Genomic DNA, 21,334 nt, shown 5'->3' with positions numbered 1-21,334 from the left:
AAAACTTTGACTTGCTTCCCACTCTGTGATCTTTTTGAATCTTTGAGCATGCATCACATGGAAATTATTTCCACGAATGCAGAGCAGTTGGTCAGACAGTATTTGTGAAACACCTGCAGTGAGAGGGTTTAGTGTTCTTTGTTCCTGCTCTGAGGACTCAAATGTAACTTCAGTTCAGTACCAGACAGCTCAGGACTAGTGTGCTTTGTTACTGTCCCAGCTCTCAGTTCCTCAGAGGAAAACATTTGCTCTTTGCTGTTAATCCACACTAGTAAGTTCCTTCTCCCTTGCTTCCAGTGGAATGTCCTGTGTGTGAGGTTGCTATTCTGGAGCAATACATAAACAAACATCTGGATAGCTGCTTGAGCAGAGAGGAGAAGAAGGAGAGCCTGCGAAGGTAAGGGCAGCTCTGGGAGCTTCCCCGTGCACGTGGTGGTCTGAGCAGTGCTGAGCTGAGCTGTGTGTTGCTGGGGTGTAACAGCAGTGCTTTCTGCTTGGTTCTGGCTCCCCTGCTCTGAGGAGCACTCTGAAATATCTGTGGGGATTGTGCCCCCTTGAGAGAGGCTGTGGGTTGCCAGCTCAATTACTCTTTGGCTTTTAGTGGCAAGAAAACAGTGGCCAGTGCTTTAAGAAAGTCAGCTGAGGGAGAGCTTAGTCTGTGCATTGTTCTTGTCACCTTCCTGCTCCCTGGCATTAAAATTCCCTTCAGATAACACTGATTGCCATTTTTCATTTGGTGAAGGAATTGCTTCCTCTGGTTCAGGTGTGCCAAGAGACATTTTCTTCAATAGCTGTCAAGTTAAAGAATAAAAATTGCACCTTTCTGTCCTCTCTGTGGGGCTGTTGAGGTTTCCTGAAGATCTCGATTTCCATAAGATGAATGCATTCCTTTGGCTCTGTGCCCCTGCCCCAGCATTGGTCATGGTCACCACATTCACATCACAAGTGGGGTTTCAGTTTGTTTTACTTACAGCAGAAATTTAGGCTGTTGTTATTTCTGACTGATCAGACTAAAGAACTGGGAGGATTTGTACTTCAGTGCTTGTTTTTCCAATTTCCCCGAAACCTGAATTAGAAAATATTTTTATGTTAAAGCTCTTGTTTTGCCCTGTCATGCTTAGAGTGCAGTCTGTAAGCTAAAGGACTTTCCAGATGAAAAAATGGTAAATGAATATTGAAATCTGATGTTACATTTAATTTCCATTTGGAGTGGTTTGGTGCTTTCTCTGTTCTTAATGAATGGAAAAAGAAGCCAGATCTGTCCTTGGTGTCACGCCCATGTCCCTGACAGGATTTAGAGTTGTGCTTATTTAATCTGCAGAGTGCTTAGGCCTTCAGCAGGCGTTGGAGCAGACACTGCCCTGGGCTGGCAGGCTGGGCAGTGCTGGCCCGTGGCAGTGCCTGCTTTGTGGCTGGTGCTGGCAGAGCACATCCCCAGCTTCCCTGAGGACGTCAGCTCTGTTTGTTCTCAAACCCGGCTGTGGCGAGAGCTGTGGCAAACCCAGAGCTGCTCACGTAGCCCCCGGAGCTCCCCAGGGTCATTCCAGCATGTGAGTGTGTTTCCAGGGAACTCCGTGTTTCTCAGGCATGGGCAAACCCAGCCAAGATTAGGATTTAAACCTGTTGTGAGGTGTTTCCTGCTGTCAGCATACTCTAGGTCATGCTGCTGGTGAGCTGCAATACACACCAAGCTTCTGTAGGACTTTCAAAAGATTTACTTTAATTGTTCAGTGAAAGTCTTTATATTTCCCAAAATATTCTGAAAAAAGCTTCCCTAGAGAGTGTATTGTGGTAATCCATCTTCTGTTTACCAGCCATGCTACAGGGCTGGATGAGACTAAATGAATTATTGACAGCTTTTGTGTAAGGCTTTTTTTTTAACCTTGAAATTTCAATGTGGTAAGTCAAAAGTGCTGAATAGCTTTCAAATAAATCTCTCATTTTCACAGTGGAAAGCTGTTAACTGCTCTCTAATCCAGAGTAATGCAGCTGAGCTTTTTTTGCTGCAGAAGGAAAAATGTCTGATTAAATGCTGTTCCTCTCTGAATTGCTGCAGTCACAGAAGATGAGTAAGGCTGCAGATGGGTTTTGGCCCCTTTGTTTTTCCTGGTTTGAGAGTATCTCACCAGGAGGTGTAGGGAAGCCTGAGCTGATTTGACAGGAGGAAATGTTCTGCTAATTTTAGGTGACAAAAGTTGTGCTAGGACTTGAATTTTCTCTGGCAGTTTCCTGTAATTAAGATGTTTTCCCCAGCTGTGCCAGGAGTGTTGAGTCCTGACAGAAAGCAGTGGAAAGCAGTAAATTTTGGCTTTAGAAGTTATTCCTCTAGGAGCACTGTTACTTATCTTTAATGTCTCTCTCTGTATCACCAAACTACCTTTCTCTTAGCTGGGAACTGCTGCCTTCAGGTGCATAACTATTTTTCTCAAAGACATTTTTCCAGAAAGCTGAAAAATCTCCTAATTTGAGTTTTGGCTTGATGTTTTAATACTGCTAATATTTCTCCAGCTGATTCAAGTAAGCCATGGCCAGCACTGGGATGGAAACCCCAAGTTTCTTTCACGTGTGTGTTATCCTGAGTGGGTGAGGTACCAATTGTAAATAGTTTGATTTTGACAGGAGTGTTAATTAAATAGAGTCTCTCTTGTTTTCCTGTGGCAGTTCTGATCACAAAAGGAAGCTGATGTCCAAAGTTGTCTATAACCTGCTGTCGGACCGAGATCTGAGGAAGAAGCTCAAGGAGCATGGTCTGTCTACCTCTGGGACCCGCCAGCAGCTCATTAAGAGACACCAGGAGTTTGTGCACATGTACAATGCTCAGTGTGACTCCCTGAACCCCAAGTCAGGTGAGTGAGGGGCTGCAGGGAGGTTGCTGCCATCCCTGTCTGCATTCCCCTTCTGTTAGCTCTCTGTTAGGGTGGGAGGAACCCTGTGTGACTGCTGGGAGAGCTGGAAAGGTTTGTCTTGGTGAGTCAGGATCAGTGCAAAATACTGCTGGGGGTGCTGAGGCTGAGCCTTCCCTCCGTGCTGCTGGTGGATGGAGGGCACCCAGCCTCTGCCTCGCTCACCCAGGGCAGGGAGGAGCTCTGGGGTGTGCTGTGCACTCCAGCTGCTCACCCAGCAGTGCCAAACTGCTCCTGTGTCCAGCACAAAGGATTTGTGAATTATTAAACCCGCTCTTAAGATGCAGACGTGCATTTTGGGTGGTAGCAGGGAGCCTGGGGTTGCTGTGGAACACCAATAGCTGAGCTTCTGAGGAAGCACAGGTGCCAAATTCCTGGAGTGTGCTTAAACCAGTTTGGAACAGGTTTTATTCTTTCACAGCTTAATGAGCTTTTGTTCTGCCTGCTTCACTGTATGGTGAAGTGTTTGTTTAATAACTGCCCACAGCTGCTTGGCAGTGCTGTGGAGATGATGAAATGCAGAAAGAGATTTGTAACAGCAAATGTCAGAGTAAACTGTGCAGGGTTCTGCATAGCTGTGGCTCTAGTTAAATGTTGCAGTTATGTTGTTTATAGGCTTTGGATGTGTCTGACAATTGCTGAAGTCGCTTGTAATTCCTCTGTGGGCTTTCCCCTTGAGCCTGCACAAGGTTCTGTTGCCCTGGAAGGTGGTTTGGGGGACAAAGTAAGATAAATGGTAGATGCAATTATTGTGTCTTCCCTTGAAACATGCAGTGTAAAATGGACAGTCTCTCTGAACGACAGCCTGTGTGCCACAAGCACTGCTGTGTGCAGGAGGGAGGTTTGGTAGGATGTGGAAGGGCAGCACGTTTGTCTGGATTGGAGTCTGAGCTCTCCCTCTGAGGGCTAATGCTGCTTGTGTTTGAAATGCAGGGTACTGGCAGTCTGTGCTGTTACAGCTTTTTGTTACCCAGCTCCTTATTCAGTGATCCCTTTCTTGTATTTCCAAACAGTTGCAGAGGTTGTTAAAGAGCTGGAGAAGAACGAGAAGATTCGGGTTCAGCTGGAGTGCAATAAACCTGGTGAGAATGTAAGTGACTGAGCTTGGCTCTCACAGAGGGGTGGCCAGCAGAAACTGCAGACTGGCCACTGGGAATGTCTGCCCATGGCTTTGTTGTGGGAATTCCCAGCTTGCATGTTAGAACTCACATTTAGCATCCTGTGGTGAACCTGATTTTCTCACACCACTTGTCGTGGGCAGCCCTGGGTGCTCTGCTGAGCTTTATGCCCAAACCCTTTCAGTAGGAGCAATTTTTGACAGCAATAAAAATTCTTGAGTAAAGTTCTCCTTGGCCATACTGGAAGATTTTGACCCTTCATGGCAGTGTGGGGAGTATTTTGCTTCCTAGAATTCTCTAGGATTTAGCTAGCAAATCCCATGCTTCCGTATTGGCAAGAGTGCCTGTTCTTTTCCCATGACATCTGATACTTTGGTGACTTTTGAAACCTGTTTGTTGCACAGTGGTAGGAAATATTTTATGACCCACATGTGCTGGGTGTTCCTTGGGCTGGCGTGGTCCTGGTGACTCGTGGAAGCAGGGCAGGACACTGGACATGTTCTGGAAATGTGGATTAATGTGATGAGGTACTGAAAGCTGGGGGGAAAACAAACAGTTCCTTCTTCCAGTTTTAAGTCTAATTTCAAAGTCTGCAGCTTTATCTTTTTGTTTATGTTAAAAACGTTTGTGTGATTTCTGTAGAGCTTGACCTTCACAAAGGACCAGACAGAGGAAGAAATTGATGAGATCCACGCTGAATATCGTAAGTGACATGCAAATTTCACCTCATTTTGCTTTTAAATTTACTTTCTTTTCCTTTGAGCTAAAATACACACACTGATTGCCTCCAAAGGTTCTCTATTTATGCACTTTGTTCTTTCTTAGTGTGCTGCCATGGTTGCTGGCCATGAAAAGAGCAGAGCAGGGTGTGGGATGTGCAGCTGTGTGGCCACTGCTCTGAAGGGCCTTCTGCTCCTGGGTTTATTTTCCTGGCCTGTTGTACACATTTAGAACAAAATATATTAAATACTGTCTTAATTTTTCAAAGACAGGTATTTGATTGAGTTTAGATTGCTGAAAGGGCAAGGCTACAAAACTAATCACTTGGAGATCTTGGTAGTCTCAAGCAGGTTCACTGAAAATTGAAAAGTTAAAAAAATAGGAAAAAGGGGAAGACAGAAAAGTATTTTAATGGGAAGATATGGTTTTAAAATTTAATAAAAAATACTGACCAAAGAGGCAAATGGTAAGTGGAATCAAGTAATTATTTCTCATAAAATAATAAGGAAGAAATCATAAGCATGAAAAAAGAACTGCATGTTAAAATGCAAGAACAGTTTGAGATTAAAGAATTCTTATCAAATGCCATTATTTCACTGTAAAACAGATGGACTTTAAAAAGCTTTCTTACACAATGAAGGATTTTTTCCCTTTTATTTTACAGCATTTACACCCCAGACCCTAATTCCCAGCTGAATGAATGAATGAACTCTGGTGTAAATTCTGAATAAAAATCCTCAAATATATTTTTGTTCTGCTTTTCCATATGAAAAAACACACTGGGGCTGTGAACAGCCTTGGGGAAAGGCAGGACAAACTGTTTGGGAGAAAATGCTTTTTTCCTGCTTCTTTGCACTTTTCCTCTTGGCAATTTGCACATTGCACTGTTGGCATTTTTTGCTGTTTATGAAATAGCAATTAATGCTTTGGCCTGATGAACGTGAGGATGGGAGCTGGCTGAGAGCTCTGCCTGGCAGTTAGAGCCACTGTCATTTCCTTCTGCCCCACAGCACTCGGGGACACCTCAGCCCACTCTGCTTTTGTCGTGGTCTCTATTTAAAGAGTTAAAAAATCTACAGGAAAAGAAATACGTCTGTGAAAAAAAAATGATTTGGTTGCCTTTTCTGCTTATAAATCTTTTCATTTGCCGTGTTCTTTGGAGGTCTGCTGCTTTGTCTGTGTTTTGAATATTTGTCGCTGTGTCTGGGGCTGGTTTACGTTGCTGCAGTTTGCTGGGATGTGCTTGGGGTGTTTCAGCACCACAGTGATTTACAGTGTAGCTGAGCACTGCTGGTGTGCCAGGACATTTCTTTGCAAAAAGCTTTGTAGTTCTGCCATGAGCCAGCACAACAAAAGATAGTAATGCTGGAAAAACTGAAGCGCCAGAGGAATTCCATAATGAGAGTGCAGCAGCTCAGACACGACATCTGGGACAGAACTTGCTTTTTATTAACAGAATTTTTGGCCTTATGTGGTGTTTTCAGCTACTCAGGGAAAGGGAGTCTGTGTCAAACCTGTTTCCTTCTGTGGGGCAGAACTTGGTGTTTTGTCGTGGAATATCTCAAAGAATTTCTTCACAGGAAGGGTGGTCAGTCATGGAATGGGCTCCTCGGGGCGGTGCCACAGTGCCTGGCAGTCCTTTGAGAAGCAATTCCTGCTGATGCCCAGCCTGAGGCCGTTCCCTCTCCTCCTGTCCCTGTCCCTGGAGCAGAGCCTGAGCCCTTCCTGGCTGTCCCCTCCTGGCAGCGGGTCCCTCCCTGCCTGCCTGGGTGAGGTGACCCACAGCATCCTGATGAAGCTCTGGGTGTTTTCCCAGCCTCTGAGTAAAGCACTTGCAGTGTCAGGCTTAAACAATTCCATTGCTTTGGCTGAGCACCAGAGGAGTGCTTCAAATGTGATTGAAAGTGCAGAGAGTACTTGCATTATTACCTTACTTAAAGGATCTGAGTCCCAGCAGTGCAATGGGCATGACACAGAGCCTGAAGTGTTCATCTGTGCTCTGGACAGTGGCAGCTCTGGAACAGCACAGACACGGATTTGGGTCATTAATAGGATGTGGAACATATCACAGCTGGGTCGGTTTTCACCTGCTGTAACAGAAATGCTTTTAATTCAGTTTTTGGTGTCCATTTCTGTTCACGTCCTTGCAGTGTTTGTGCCATGCCTTAGTCCTGTGGGGTGGTCACTGATGCTCTGTACCTTTCAGGAAACAAACACAGAAGTGAGTTCAAGTTCCTGGTGGATCAAGTAAATAAACGGTGGAAGAAAACGGGTGAGAGGAAGGCAGAAAGTGCTCAAAACAAAGAGGAAGTTGCTGTCAAAGAGCTGCCAGCAGCCACAGGTCAGTCACATTTCCTATTGTCCCCTCTTGGTCCACACTAAGAAGTGCTGGATTCCCCAAAGAAATGATCTTTCATCTGTTGTTGTTCTTCTAGACCCTTTAAGGGGAAAAAAGCCCAACCAGCATAAGGATCAAACAGACCCTAAAGTGATTTACTGTTGATTTTAGTGTGGAACATAGGCATGACCCATAATAAATGTGTTAGTTTGGTTTGTGTGTGTTGTGTGTGCATGTGCTTTATCTGGGGCACGTTCCAGTGGGTTGGAAAGGGGTGCCAGGTTCTGGTTCAGGTTTAATGGAGGTGCTGAGGGTGGATGTGCTTTATCTGGGGCACGTTCCAGTGGGTTGGAAAGGGGTGCCAGGTTCTGGATTAATGGAGGTGCTGAGGGTGGCCACATGACCACTGGAGTGCAGGTGAGGGTGGGTGCTGCTTGCTGCCTTCCAGGGTCCTTGCTGTGAGAGGGGGTTGGTAACTGGGAGCTGCAGAAGCATTTGTGGGGATTGGATTCAGGAAATTTTTGTCCTGAGACTGAAGCAATGAAATCCTTGTGGTGGTTTTAGGCTGTTCAGGCAGGCTGTTGCCCCTCTCTGTCTGGCTGCACTGGGGCACAGTGGGAGGTGGGGATGCATGGCTGCAGCTCCTCCCTGGCTGGGAGGAAGGGCAGCCTGCTGCTCCTCCATCCTCCCACAGCCCCCAGCATCACCAGGGTGTGCCCTGGGAGCGCAGCCTCAGATCCTTGGTCTGCTCTGCCTTGTGCTGCCTGGCTGCTGTGGCAGGGAGCATCTGTCTTTGAGTGTGGGGTTTGCAACAGCATCCTCAGCCTAATAGAACCTGTGGGTTTCTAATTGAAGAGGCTGAGTTCTGGAGAGTCCCCCTGCCCAAGTGGGACGTGCTGCTGTCAGGAAAACGTGGCAGTGTCCTTTGCCCCAGCTCTCACAAATCCCTGTGCTCTTCATCTCTGCCTCTCTCCAGGGCTGCCTCTTCCAGCACAGCTCTGCAGAACAAAAAGAAATGAAGACAGCAGTATAATAGTATGAATTTTATCCTTGTTTCCTGCAGACCTTGGTGCAGGGCATAATCCATTCTGTGTGAAGGGTAAAAGTTAAAGGAATCCCAAGGATAAAAGATTTTAAGCTGTTCCTCTTCTATAGCAGAAGAAGAGGCAGTGTGTTATTGGATAATGGGGTCCCAGCCTTGATTTCCACCTCTGGAAGGGAGGGATGGGCTGCTGTGGATTTTGGGGTTTCTGTGTCCTGTGTGTGCTGCCCTGCAGGCTCTGGGAAGAGCTGATGTAAAACCATGGAGTTTTTCCAAAAGAGTGGTCACGTAGAAAATAACTTGAGTCAAATGTATCATTCTGCATCATACTCAGAATGTGGCAGCACCTCATTTGTTTCTGGCAAACCTGCACAATTTCCATTACACTTTGTTCTCTGAGCTACCAATAATGGTTGGAATTTCAGTTTTGAGTTCTGTGCACAACATCTGCACTCGGATGACTGTTTATAAACAACTGGAAAAGCAAGAAGGTGATGTGCAGGGGAGGGTACAGATGCCTGAAGCCTGTTTCCTCTTGGTTCCTTGTTAACAGCAGTTGCCTTTGTATTTAACTGGGAATTGCAGCATGGGAAAGGAAGAAGGCAGTCATGGCCTGATGGTAAGCTGGTAGATCCAAGGCTTTGTCTGCATTCCTACCCACTTGCTTTGGGTTCTCATGGAAGTGGTGGAATTGTACAGAATTAAAGCAGGTCTTTGGTTTGATTGGGGCTTTGTTCGTTTATTTTAATTTCCTCCTCCCTCTCTCCCGTTGTCTCTCCTGTGCTATTGGTTGATGTAATTTAACCTCACTCTGTTTGTGGTGACATTTTAATCATCTGTTCCTGATTTACGTCATCTTGCTTTTCATCTTTAAGCTTAAAATATGTTTCCCAGTCTTTATAACTTTTAAACATGGGGCTGTGCTTTGTCTAAGGGGAAGGCTCCATAAGGATTTGATATATGTTGGTGCTAAATAATTTGATTCAATAAATATTAACTGTGCTGGGCTGCATTATTGCACAGGCCTTTGCTATTTTTACCCTGCTAATTTCAGAAAGTTGTTTCATTAGCTGGACAAGCGACTCACTGGGATCTGCTGGTTGTTTTCAGCAGGCAAAAATATGGCCCCTGATATTTAATTATGCCTGTTAGGTGGAGAGAAAGGGCAAGCTGAGCTGAATCCAAAGACTGTGAAGCTCCTCCACACTCTAATTAAAGTTCGTGGCCATTTCTGTCCAAACCATTGCTGAGGGGCAGAGAGTCAGTGGTTTGAGCAGGAGATGGCTGGGGCCTGGGTGCAGCCAGGACATGTCTGTGACTGATCAGGTCTCAGCTCTGCAGAGGCTTAGTGTCCTGAGTGATATTTTAGTTCAGTAACTCACTTGCAAATATCTGGGGGTGTGGCATGAGGGCAGTCTGTCTTTTCATGCCAGAATTTTTAACCTGTTTTTTTTTTTCTTTGGAGGGGCAGAAGGTGTCTTTTCAGAGAAGTGTTCATCTTTTAATTGAACAAAACACGTGACACAAAAACCAGCAGAAGGGTTTTCAATTTTTGGCTGTTGTGTTGTGTAGAAATTATTTTTCCTCTTAAATGGAAATGTCAGTGCATTGACCTTGTCTGAGCTGCATAAGGAAGTAAATCACAACTGAAAATAAGCCTGTTAACTTGGTCTGTAAAACTTAAAGCTCAAGCTGTCTGGTGCAGGGGCTGAAGGGAGTTGGTAGCACAAGCAGCCAACAGCACTCATTAAGTGCTTGCTAATTTCTGAAATAAAGTTCCATCTTAAGAAGTGTGTAACACATCCTCACCCTTTATTTCTCTCCTTGTGCTTGAAACTCAACAGTGAAACATTTCTGGTTCTCAGGGAGTTGTTGGTTGGTTTCCTTTTTTAAATATACACAAAAAGAAATTCAACCTTTGAAACTGTCAAAGTTTTGGAAAATAAGTATGTGGGAATGAGATGTTGGTATTCAAATGTTCATAACTTAATTTTTTCTTTAAAATCTTATCTCTAGGCTGCAGAATCCTCAATAGTGTTTTGCATTATCATTCATTCTAATCTCTGTCTTTGCTCTTGGTAGAACCTGGGGGAGAGGATCCCACAGCTGTTGTCCCTGGAGAGGCCCAAGCACTCCAGTCAGAAATTCCTGATGGCCGAAGCAGTGACTCTCCCAGCGTGAAGGGGTGGCAGAGATCCGCCTCTCCTGAGCTCTCCCTGTCATCTGCCTCAACGAGCAGGTCAGTGAGGCAGTCGTGCTGCAGCTGGGGAGAGCCACAGCAGAGCAGAGCAGTGGCACTGCAGGGAGCAGTGCAGGCCTGCAGCTCACAGGAGGGTGCTGGGCTGTGCCCACATTCCTGCTGCACCTGGGCCTGGCCTTCAGCAGCTTCAGCAGTGCAGCTGCACTGCGTGTGGAATTCACTGAACACTTTGGAATGCCTTCGTGAGGGATTGCTCGTGGAAGTGTTCCTTTGGGTACAGAAACAGGGACTGGGATGTCTGGGGAACCAGGAGTGTGGTTGGTGAGTCCCTTCCTGCTTCACCCTCCCATCTGCTGCAAGTTTTATTAGAGAGGTCCCAACATTGATACAGCCCCAGTCTTTCAAGTAGTGTAGCTGTAAGGGCCTGTGGCCCCAGTTTCTGGAGGAAAGGTGAGTAATTGAAAACAAATACAGAATAACTGGGTTTTGCTATGTGTCTGAAAACAAGAGAGCCAATCTTGCTATCTTGTTGATAACAGAACTGAGAGGAGAATGCAGGTCTGCATTACCAGGAATAAAAGGGTTTCCTGTCTTTTTAGGAGTGGGAGATAATCAGAGGAAGTAGCTGAAGGTCACCAGCTGAGCTAGGGGTGACATTTCTTGATTTCCCACCCCTTACACCCCTAGTACCTGCCTCTTCCTCCTTGTTCTGCAAATATTAAGAGTAAGGTAGTGATTGGCATCATTGTTGGTTATTAACAGAGCAATCTAATTGAAATATTGTAACAGAAACCAATTTTCCTAAAGCCATTTTGGTTCACAAAGCTTTTAGAAGTCATCATGAAGGTTAAAGAGCTTTTAGAAGTCATCATGAGGGTTCCTTCCACAGAGAGAAATGTTGAACTGTGAGTGAAAGCCCAGGGAGACTTTGGGATGGGGAGATCAGCTCAGGGGATGAGAGAGCATCAAACAGTAAAAGTCTCTGTTTTACAGGATCAAACTTTGCTGCCTGATTCCATTTACTTGCATGGGTGGGAGCATACAGTGAATATTTGTCAGTAAACAGCAGTCTGCTGGCAGGCAAGCACTGGGGAGGCAGGAAGGGTCGTTGTTGCCCTTTCAGAATATCCCTGCATCTCTGTTTGACTTCAGACCTGCCTTACAGAGCAGTAAAGCCCTTCCCCTCCTGTGGCCTTTCCCCTCTGCCTGAACTGGTGCTATAAAATTGATAGAGGCAACAAAGCAGTTTATTTGCTGTTCAGTGAGTAAGAAGCCTTTAGGTGAGCACTAGGTTTTTCTCAGTTTGTCAGGATGTGAGTGATGGCAGCAGTTTTTCCTCCTGTGACCAGGGAGCTGTTCTGCCCATTCCTGGGTCAGTCCCAGAGCTCACCTTGCCACAGCCCCTGCTGGGGTGTCTCGTTTCCAGGTGTGGAGCAGGCTCCAGCTCCCAGTGGGACCTGCAGAGGTTGGTGACCCTGGTCTGACCCTGCCCAGGGCAGGGGCAGCTGAGAGGCCAGGGAGCCTCGGGGCATCACAGCCTGCAGCTTCTCCTCCTTTGCATCCAGCTCAGCACAGAGGTGAGAGCAGCAGCAGTAAGGCATGGGGGCTCAGCTGAGGTGACAGTGCTGCCTGCTGGGGAGGGAGGCTCCCTCCTGTGTCACCAGTGTTCCTCTGCCAGCCTCTGCCCTGCTAGGGAGCACTTTGGAGTGTTTTCCTGGGTTGTCTGGGAAATAAAGAGAGGCTGCAGGGAGTCTCCCCCTTTCCAAATGCTGAGGTAGAGGAACACATCCTGAAAAGAGTCAGATGTGCTCTTTGTGTGCACTGTCTGTCTCCTGGTAGCTGCTGTGAAGGGCAGGAGGGCTGCTGGCAGTGCCCAGCTCCTGGTTAGGCCTGTGGGGTCCTGCTGTGCCACAAACCAGCTCTGGGCTGTGCAGCTCCATCCAGGCCTGCAGCTCTTGCTCCCAGCCTGCTGCTCCTCAGGGCTCTGTGTCCAAAGGGCCCTGGGCTGTGGCAGCACTGCCAGGGGCTGGAACAACCACTGTAGCCATTCCAACTGCATGAAAGAAAGACATTTTATCACTGTGTCTTACCGTGGGGCTGGGGTTTTGGTAATTGTAGTGAAATAATGCCAGCAGAAATCAAACAAGAATGATTTAGATGTTAATGGTTTTAGTGGTATTGTAGCAAGTAATGGGTTTCTGAGGCTTGTGTTTTTCTGATAACGAGAGGGTATCCTTTGCCAAGAGTAAATGTTTTTCACATTGAAATGTCAAAACTGGAAATAGATTTGGAATTCCAAATCTGCATGCTGTGTTCCTGTGAGGAGGGCACTTCTAAATGGAGGGCTGTTGTATTGATGAATTCAAACAAAATGAGAATGTTGAGTAGCATATCAAATGTGACAGAACAATCCACAAGTCAGAGTTGAAATGTTTGTTCTGCAGAAGGATGCTGCAAAGAAATCGGTGATTCTTCTGTTTTCTCCTTCATAAGGTTTGTCCCTTTTCAGTCTCATGTCAATACTGGCTAAGGGAGTAGTTGTCAAGATTAGAAATTCATCCATTGTACACTGATCACTGATGAACTGATGTTATTCAAAGGTCTGTGCTAAAACTGAAGAGATGAGAATTGTACTCGTGCTGGAGAAAAGATGCAGGCCAGGCGTGGAGCTTGTAGCAGTGCCTCAAACATGCTTGTGCTCCAGAGAGATTGATGATCCCACCCAGAGAGCAAAGTGTGTGTTACAGATAAGCACCAAAACACAGCCATGGCTTTGAAAGGTAATTTTTCAGAGCTCTGAAGCCACAGTTGCACAAGGCTTCCACAGGACTCCATATGAATAGTCCTGTGGAGTTCTTTGACTCTCTGGGACTGAAGCCAGATTTTACACAACTGCTTAAACAATAGGAAAATTAGAAAATAAATTAGGAGGAACAGTGATAAGCCAGTTAATGATCTATGCAAAGGAAATATTCCATTATAAGTATTTTATATAATGGGGATAATGTGCAGTTCTTTAAGCAAATTATTTTTTCTTTTCTGTTCAACACAAGTGTCAGTTCTTCATGACTAGAGTGAGACCTCAACAGGAGACAAAACCCAACACTGGCTGTGTCTGAGATGCTGAAACACAGTCAGAATTTTGAAATGCTGGTGGGAAAGTGCTGTGTGCACAGCCTGTATAAATCCCTGTGCTGTTGGAATCCCCAGAGTGACTGCAGTGCCTGCCAGGAGGGGTTCATGCCCAAGGAAGGGACCCCATTTGCAATGTATGGGGCTTTTTGGCAGTGATTTAGGAGCCATTGATCAGGATCCAAGCTCTGGGTTTAGCAGGTCATTTGTCCTTGGATTTATGTGCTTTACATAGTATGGGCTTTAGTTCATCAGCAGAGGAGGTAGAAATGGGAGAGCACTGTGGGGCTGGACCCCTCTGGAATGGGTGCCATGGGTTTGGCAAAGCTGGCAGGATGCAGTGCTTGGGAATGCTGTGGGAGCTGTTCCTGGGCAGCTGCCCCAGCCTGAGGGAGGAGGCAGCGTGGTCCTGCGCCCTGGCCACGCTGTCAGATGAGAGAAGTGTATGAAAATGTGTGGATCAGTGCAATAATTGCCTTTTATAGATCTTCAGGACTTTTTTACTTAATAAATCTTGCACTGCTTTGGCTCAGAGATGATTTGCATCCCAGTGTTTGATCTGTGAGTTTTGGCCTCAAATACGGGTTCATTGTGAAAGGATGATGATACTTTTCTGCTATGCTGTTGATTCATCCTTTTCTTCCCAAAACTTTGAGCTGGAGCTGTGAGGCCTGGTGGCAAGCCCTGGGGAGATGGAAGCTGTGAGGCCTGGTGGCAAGCCCTGGGGAGATGGTCAGATAGAGCCAGCTGGTGTCCTTGTGTGTGTGTGGGAAGCTCTCACCTGCAGGCTGTGTCCAGGGGGACTCAGTCCTGGTCAGGGGCCGTGGGCTGTGGACACCTCTGAGCCCTGAGGGCAGGAGCTGTGCTGGGCAGTGCTCCTGGGGCTTCAGCCACCACCTCCCCCTGCTGCCAGGCTCCTGAGGGAAGCTGCTCAGGAAGGTGCAGCAGATCTTTCCCTTTTCCCAAGGCTGTCTTCTTGGGCTGCAGAGGGGAAAGCTAAGGAAGCCTGCAAAGAGTCAAGGAAAACAGCAAGATGGTGTAGGCTGTCACAAGAGCCCTCCGTGGGCAAAGCCAAGGCTGGCAGAGCTCTCCAGAGACAGCAGCACGAAGCCATGGTCTGAAGAGAAGGTTCTGGAAAGCTGTGGAAGATGCTGTGTTGCACAGCTCACCTTGCACAAGGCACTGGCTGCTCCAGCAGCGAGCTCATCCCGCTCCTTGCAGGGGGACAGAGAGCAGGCAGGAGTGCAGGAGGGACAGAGCTGCTGTCCCTCACTGCTGGGGCCTGGGCATTCACCTGCAAATGACACTGCTGAAATGAGATGGGCTGGAGCTCATCTCTTGGGCCAGCATTGAGGGAAAACATGCCCAGAGCCTGGGCCACAGCACACGGAGGGAGGGATGGATGGATGGATGGGATGATGGATGATGGATGGATGGATGGATGATGAATGGATCCATGGATGGAGGGATGGATGGGAGGATGCTGGCTGCTCACACAAGGCCGAGGAGGAACTTAGTCTGCCTTAAAATAAACCAGTTCAAAGGGCTGCTTGCTCCTCTCAGTTTTGGAGCAAGACATGTCATTCACACTTACATCAGCTTTTTTCTCTCTGTTTTAGGGTGGTGTGTTTATCTTAAATGAAAAAGCGGGGGGTGGTGGAAGTCAAGCCCAACTGATGGTCAAGAAAGGAAGAGTTAACTCTTGGTTGACTGTAGGGGGTCAGGGGAACTAATCCTGCAGGAGTGGGACAGTTGCCTGAGTCACTGGAGCTGCATTTTTCCCAATGTGGAGGCATGAATAAGTGCAGATTGCCCTGCCACAGGATGCTGGCTGCACCTTGAGCAGTTCAGGTGAAGAACTTTAATCGTTTTGGCTGTAAAAATTGACTCACCTGGAAATGATCTGTAAAATTGAGGGAGAGATTAGTGACCTTTAGTTAAGAAAAGGACAGAAAACTTGTGGGAATTTGTCTTGAATTTGGAGTCTGAGTAAAGTCTGTGTTTTGCTGTGCTTGGATGCAGTGTAGGTAGATACCTGTGAAGCATTGAAAAGGCAGAAAACATCGGAGAAATGAACAAAACAAAAATTCTCAATTCTGTGAACCCTGTGGCCTACAATTTGTAGGAAAAAAACCCTTCAGAATAAGGTGGCTGTTTCTCTTCTTTAATTCATAATCTTCAGTTTAAGGGCTAATCATTTGATGCTAAGAAGAGGGAGGAGTTTTCTTCAGGGAAAGCAAAAGTTAATTTCAAATACAAATTCAGTTTATGGTCAAAATTGCTTTTGTTTAGTCGACAATAGTTTTTGATAATTGTTTTCTAACTGTGGCATATTTGAGTATTATTTTTTTAATTTTCAAACACTTCTGTCCCCTGGCACGTGGCAGAAAGGTGTGTGATTGCCCCAGCTGCACAGCCGGCCGTGCTCGGGCTCTGCAGCTGCAGTTGGTGTCTGGCAGGGCCGGGCTGCAGAGTGCAGTGGGGGGCTGCAGGAGCAGTGGCATGCTGGAAAAGCTCCTGAAGCAAAGGGCTGTTAGCTCCAGCTGCAGCTCCAGAGCCCTGCTTGGCACAGCTACTGCAGCCCCTCGGTCCCTCAGTGCAATTAGGGCGCCGGGGTTAATTGGGGTCTCTCGGGAGCGGGGGCTGTGGCGTCAGGGCCGCTCGTGCTCCATGTGCAGGCCAAAGGTGGAACTCGCTCCAGGACCTTTTGTACTTGGTTTTCAAAGAGTTTGGTGGGCCTGGACCATGGGTTCCACATGTGAATTCTGAACACACATTACTGCTTTGAATGTTAGCCAGACTTTTTCAGTTTTATTGTTTTGCGGTGACAAACGCGGCGGGTGATAAATGCTGCAGTTTTCAAGGCAGGGAAGTACATCATGTTCAGGCCTCGAACCTGTTCTTTTTCTATTTTAGGGGACTAAAAGCACACAAATAGTCCTGTGTCCTCCCCAGTTCTTTTTTAAAATGCAACTGGAACATGAGAGTGGGGTTTGGAAATATGATAACTCATTCCCTGGGCATCCACTCCGTGCACCGAAAATGAGCTTTTGATGGGCTTCTAATTCTGAGAGTAAAAACAATGTTGACTTTCAAAACGTTTCCCATCCATTTTTGGTATCTTTTTCCTTTTTATCTGTATGACTGAATGTGTGTGTGTTGGAGGTTCTCTAACCTGGTGTTGTCCTGCCAAATTCCTGTAGGTTCTGTAGTTATCGCCACAGTAACAGCTGAGGACTCTCACTTCACAGGGGAGACAAAATGGCAAAGGGTGAAAAAAATCCTGCTTCTTACAGAAATTTTATGTCACATTGACTTATTTAAGAGAGACTTTAAAAAAAGGAAGATACACGTTACCCCCCAAGATGTCTTGCAGATCCTCTCCAGAGAAACTTTCTGGTGCCTGGGAATACAGAGGTGGTGTAGTTACCACCTAACAGAATAAACACAGAACTGTCTTGTGTGTTAAATGCTGATAATGAGACCCCAGGGATAGCTGAAAATGAAGCGAGACAGAAGCTTCTGGACTGTGCTGTAGGTGTTATTTCCCATTGCTGTTGCTGCTGGAGGGGTTGGTCTCACCCAGGGGTTCTGCTGCCATTGCCAGGGGAGCCCTGCAGTGCTGTAGGTGTTGCTGAAATAATTTCCTCTGTTTTATTTCCCCCTTCAGCACCAATTCAGACATTCTGACAGACAGGGAAGGGTCTGAGACATGTTCAACGTCCTCTGACAGGTGAGTAGAATATCCAGGAGCTGAAGTCCTTGGGATGGGTTTAGGTCTGTGGTTTGCAGTTGGTGGAGTCCTGGAGAAGCAAATGTCTCAGGAAAGTCAGATTCTTGAAGAATCCCCACGGTTCTGAGAAGCACAGTTTGGTCAGTGGATGTGGATCCTTGAAAAATGATACCTGGTCCTCCAAGAATCCACAGGTGCCCAACTGAATATCTTTATTTTAAGGGATATATAACTATATATTTTATTAAAAAAAAAAAAAGGAAACTGCTTTGTCATGGAAAATTAAATCTGATCTTCTGTTGCATTTGAAAGTTCCATTGTTGACAGAGCTGTAGGTGAGGCTGACAAGTTGAACACGCTGGAATTGAGCATTTAGTTCTGTCTGAGATTAGAAGAGCACTCCTTGGTTGTTAAAATCTCAGTGTCTGCAAGTCTCTGAATGATGTTTCTGTTTCCCATATGAAAACCCCTGTGAAGGGGTGGAGAGGCCGTGGGTCTGCGAGGCCCCTCGGTGCTCTGGGAACATTTGTTCAGTCCCACCACCAAAGCCCAGCTGGATCTGACTGCTGGCATTCACACAGATCTCCTGGTGTGGCTGAAGGTCCCAGGCATGCAGCAGAGCCATTTCCATGGTGGTGCAGCTCTGAAACACAGCTTGTTCCTGCTGTGTCTTCAGTGTGTCTCTGGTGGCAGTCAGCAGATGTGGGCCTGAGCAGCTCAGAGTTGTCCATTGTTATTGTCAGGTGTGAATTCCCAGTTTAAGACAAATCAATAGTCCCTGCAGGATGGATTCAGCCTAGCAGATGGTATAAAGCAGAGTGCACTTAAAAGGAATGTTTAATTAGCAAAAGCTGTTGACAGATTAGTGGCATCTTTCATGTCAACACTATGTGGAATTCTGAGCTCCAAGGCTGAGTGACGGAAATCAGCTGCTTCATTTACATACAGCTAGTTTAAGAATTTTTTCTTTAAAATTAACTGTGACTAAAAATAAAACAGTTGTTGAGTTTTCTGTGGAAAATACTTTGTCCATAAATGAGGAGAGTGCCTGGGGAGGCTGCAGGCCCCAAGCCCTCCTTTGGGGGTAACGCTGACCAACCTCTCATCCTGCTTCCAGGGACTGTGCCCCAAACTGCCTTCTCTGATAGAACATCTTCATGGTTCTGTCTGTGCCAGGGGCTGTCCTCAGTTATGGACAAGGAATCTGGGGGATTGCTTCTGTTCCTTGGGCTCCAGCTGGTCTCTGGGGAGAGAAGGAGAGGCGTTGTGATGACCCTGTTCCTGCAGGCTCTGGGGCTGTGGGATGATTCGTGGGCTGTCACCTTCCTCAAATGAGAAGGCACAGAAATATTCCTCTCCCCATCCTTGGCAGTGCCCAAGGCCAGGTTGGGCAGGGCTTGGAGTACCTTGGGGTAGTGGACGGTGTCCCTGCCCATGGCAGGGGGGATGAGGTGCTCTTTAAGGTCCCTTCCAACCCAAGCCATGCCCCGATTCCCGTCACCTGTAACACGTGTGTGTGCAGCATGCGTGTGCTGCTCTGAGCGTGTGCTGTGCTTGGGCATGGCCAACCCTGTCCCCCTTCTGCTCTTTCCCCAGCAGCAGCTCCGTGGCCCTGACAGGGAACAAGAGGAAGCTGCGGCGGCCGCGCATCCCCGGGGACAGCGGGGCCGTGCCCCGGGGCAAGAGGAAGAGGAGCTAGCACTGCAGGAGTGCCCAGCCAGCCTGGGAGCACCCCTGGCTTCTGCCCCTTCTCCGAGTCCCTGGGTACTGAGTAAAATGCTGTATTTTCACATCACTGCCACTCCAGCTGCCTTAATGACCAGGCTGGTGCGTTTGCCCCCAGCCCCGGGGGCTGCTGATGGCTGAGGTTGGGCACAGAGTGCCAGGGCCCTGTGGGAGCCTGACCTGGCTCCTGGGCCCGAGTTCCTCACTGCTGCAGCACTGGGCTGTGCTGCCACTGTTGTGCTTGCATCCTGTGCCCCTCATGTGCCCTCCTGGAAGCAGCTGCTTTTGTTTGGGGGTGGGCAGGGACTGGGGCCCCAGTTCCTGGCACAGCCAAGGGAGGGGGGGACCAAGAGATGCAGGGAGATTCTGCCCTACACTAACAGGCTTTTTTATATATGTCTGTGTAAACTTACTCAGTATTATGTGTCATTATTTCAGTTTGAAGTCCTGAAACTGGAAAGAAGTTGGAAGGTTGTTGGACATGAAGTATTTTAGCTTTCAAGCAAATAGTTACAGTGAAAAGTCTGATCTTCCTTAGGAGGTGGTGGGATTTTGTAGTGCAAGAAAACGAAGGAAATGCAAGAAACCTGAACACCAGAGATGGCTTTGAAAAATAAAGCTTGTAAGCAAAATATGAAAATACTTCAGGTGCTTTTGCTGAGCCCTGAAGTTTTGGTCAGCCTGTCAGTGGGAGCTTGGCAAAGAAGGCACAGAGTCTGGGTAAGATTGAGGGTTATTGTGTCTGGACTTCAGCGTGAAGCTGGGATTCAGGTTAGTGGGTGTGTGGCCAGGGGGCAGGGGAGGCAGCATGGAGCCTTTGACACGCTGGGCAGTGTGGATGGAGGCTTAGGGAAAAGCAGGGATGTGGTGGTCTGCTGCCAGGGCCAGCTCCAGCCCCAGGCAGTGCCAGGGTGCTGCCAGCTCCAGCCTTTGCCAGGAGGGGCTGCTGATCCCCCGGGTGCCATAAATGATGCTGCTGCTTCACATCTCACATCTCACCAGCCCGAGTGTCCCAGGAAGTGCATAACATCAGGGAACAAACAACAGGGAAGGAAACACAGTGTCCTGCCCACGCTGTCCTGTCCCCTGCTCCCCGGACAGCTCTGCTCTCCGTCACTGAGCCGAGGGCAAGGGGACACTGGGGAGCTGAGAGCAGCCAGGCTGGGGCCCAGGTCACAGCCAGAGGAGCTGAGCTGGCGCTGACGGGGTGGTGCACAGGGTGATGGGGGACAGGGCATGGCCCCACCGGGGGGCAAACCCCACCTCTGTGTTCTTTGGGTGAGTAATCATAAAGTTCCTGCAGCCTCCTGACACTTTGCACTGACTGTGCTGGTGTTTGTCACATCCCCTGAGCCAGTGCCCTGGGCTGGGCTGGGCAGGGCTGAGTGCCAGGGACCCTCTGTGTCACCCTGCTGGGGGTCCTGGGCACCCTCCATCCCCCTGCTGGGGGTCTGTTCCCAGAGTGGATCCGGGGCAGATTCCTGATGGCTCCCTGGAGAACTGGGAGAACTGGGAGGACAGAAGCTCCTGGGGACTGATCCTGGCAGCCAGGGTGCTGCTGGGCTGGGCTGCCCCTGGAGAGCTCTGGGCAGGGAATCCATTCAGCAGGAAATGAACTTGGTCACGGAGCAGTCCCTCAGGCCGGGGCAGAAGGGCGAAAGTGGAAACAAAATAATCAAAAAGGAGAAATGTGCTGTTCCCCAGGCTGGGAGCCGTGAGAAAGGCAGCAGTGCTGGCAGTGGGGAGAGGCAGGAGCAGAGAAGCCCTGCTGGGCATGGGCCCTGCTGCCTCCCAGCCCAGGCACCTCTGCCGTGAGCAGCTGGGGTGTGGGCAGGGCAGCCCTGGCTCTGCTGGCTTTGCAGGCACCAGGGAGTTTCTGCTGGACTGGCTTTGCCAGGCTGTGGTGCCTGGTTCTGCCTGCTCAGAACGGTGCTGCTCTGTGTCCAGACTTGTCCTCGAGGTTGCTGAGTGAGCTTCAGATTGGCTTTGCCAGGCTGTGGTGCCCTTTGCCAGGCTGTGGTGCCTGGTTCTGCCTGCTCAGAACGGTGCTGCTCTGTGTCCAGACTTGTCCTCGAGGTTGCTGAGTGAGCTGGCACACGAGGAGCTGGCACACAGCTGGCACATGGGGCACTGGCAGGCTGCTGGCACACGGGGAGCTGTCCCACAGCTGGCACACGGGGAGCTGGCACACAGCTGGCACATGGGGCACTGGCAGGCTGCTGGCACACAGGGAGCTGGCACACAGCTGGCACACACTGCTCAGAACGGTGCTGCTCTGTGTCCAGACTTGTCCTCGAGGTTGCTGAGTGAGCTGGCACACGAGGAGCTGGCACACAGCTGGCACACAGCTGCTGGCACACAGGGAGCTGGCACATGGGGCACTGGCAGGCTGCTGGCACACAGGGAGCTGGCACACAGCTGGC

General features: G+C 48.3%; 1 protein-coding gene across 1 annotated transcript in view; it reads left to right on the top strand.

Moving 5' to 3' along the window:
• The window catches only part of RAD18 (RAD18 E3 ubiquitin protein ligase), a 28,517-nt gene extending 9,536 nt beyond the window's left edge, over positions 1-18,981 (top strand). The window contains exons 6-14 of the mRNA XM_039734254.1: positions 298-397; positions 2,662-2,846; positions 3,917-3,993; positions 4,664-4,724; positions 6,948-7,082; positions 8,675-8,740; positions 10,204-10,360; positions 17,124-17,186; positions 18,783-18,981. Coding sequence (XP_039590188.1) covers positions 298-397; positions 2,662-2,846; positions 3,917-3,993; positions 4,664-4,724; positions 6,948-7,082; positions 8,675-8,740; positions 10,204-10,360; positions 17,124-17,186; positions 18,783-18,885 — 947 coding nt within the window. The 3' untranslated portion in view covers positions 18,886-18,981. The remainder of the gene's footprint in view (positions 1-297; positions 398-2,661; positions 2,847-3,916; positions 3,994-4,663; positions 4,725-6,947; positions 7,083-8,674; positions 8,741-10,203; positions 10,361-17,123; positions 17,187-18,782) is intronic.
• Positions 18,982-21,334: the final 2,353 nt, after the last annotated feature.

Source organism: Passer montanus, unplaced genomic scaffold (genome assembly GCF_014805655.1).
Source record: "Passer montanus isolate IOZ18808 unplaced genomic scaffold, ASM1480565v1 scaffold9, whole genome shotgun sequence".
NCBI lineage: Eukaryota > Metazoa > Chordata > Aves > Passeriformes > Passeridae > Passer > Passer montanus.
Note: the sequence above shows the minus strand (reverse complement) of the source record. Positions and strands in the feature narration are given on the sequence as shown.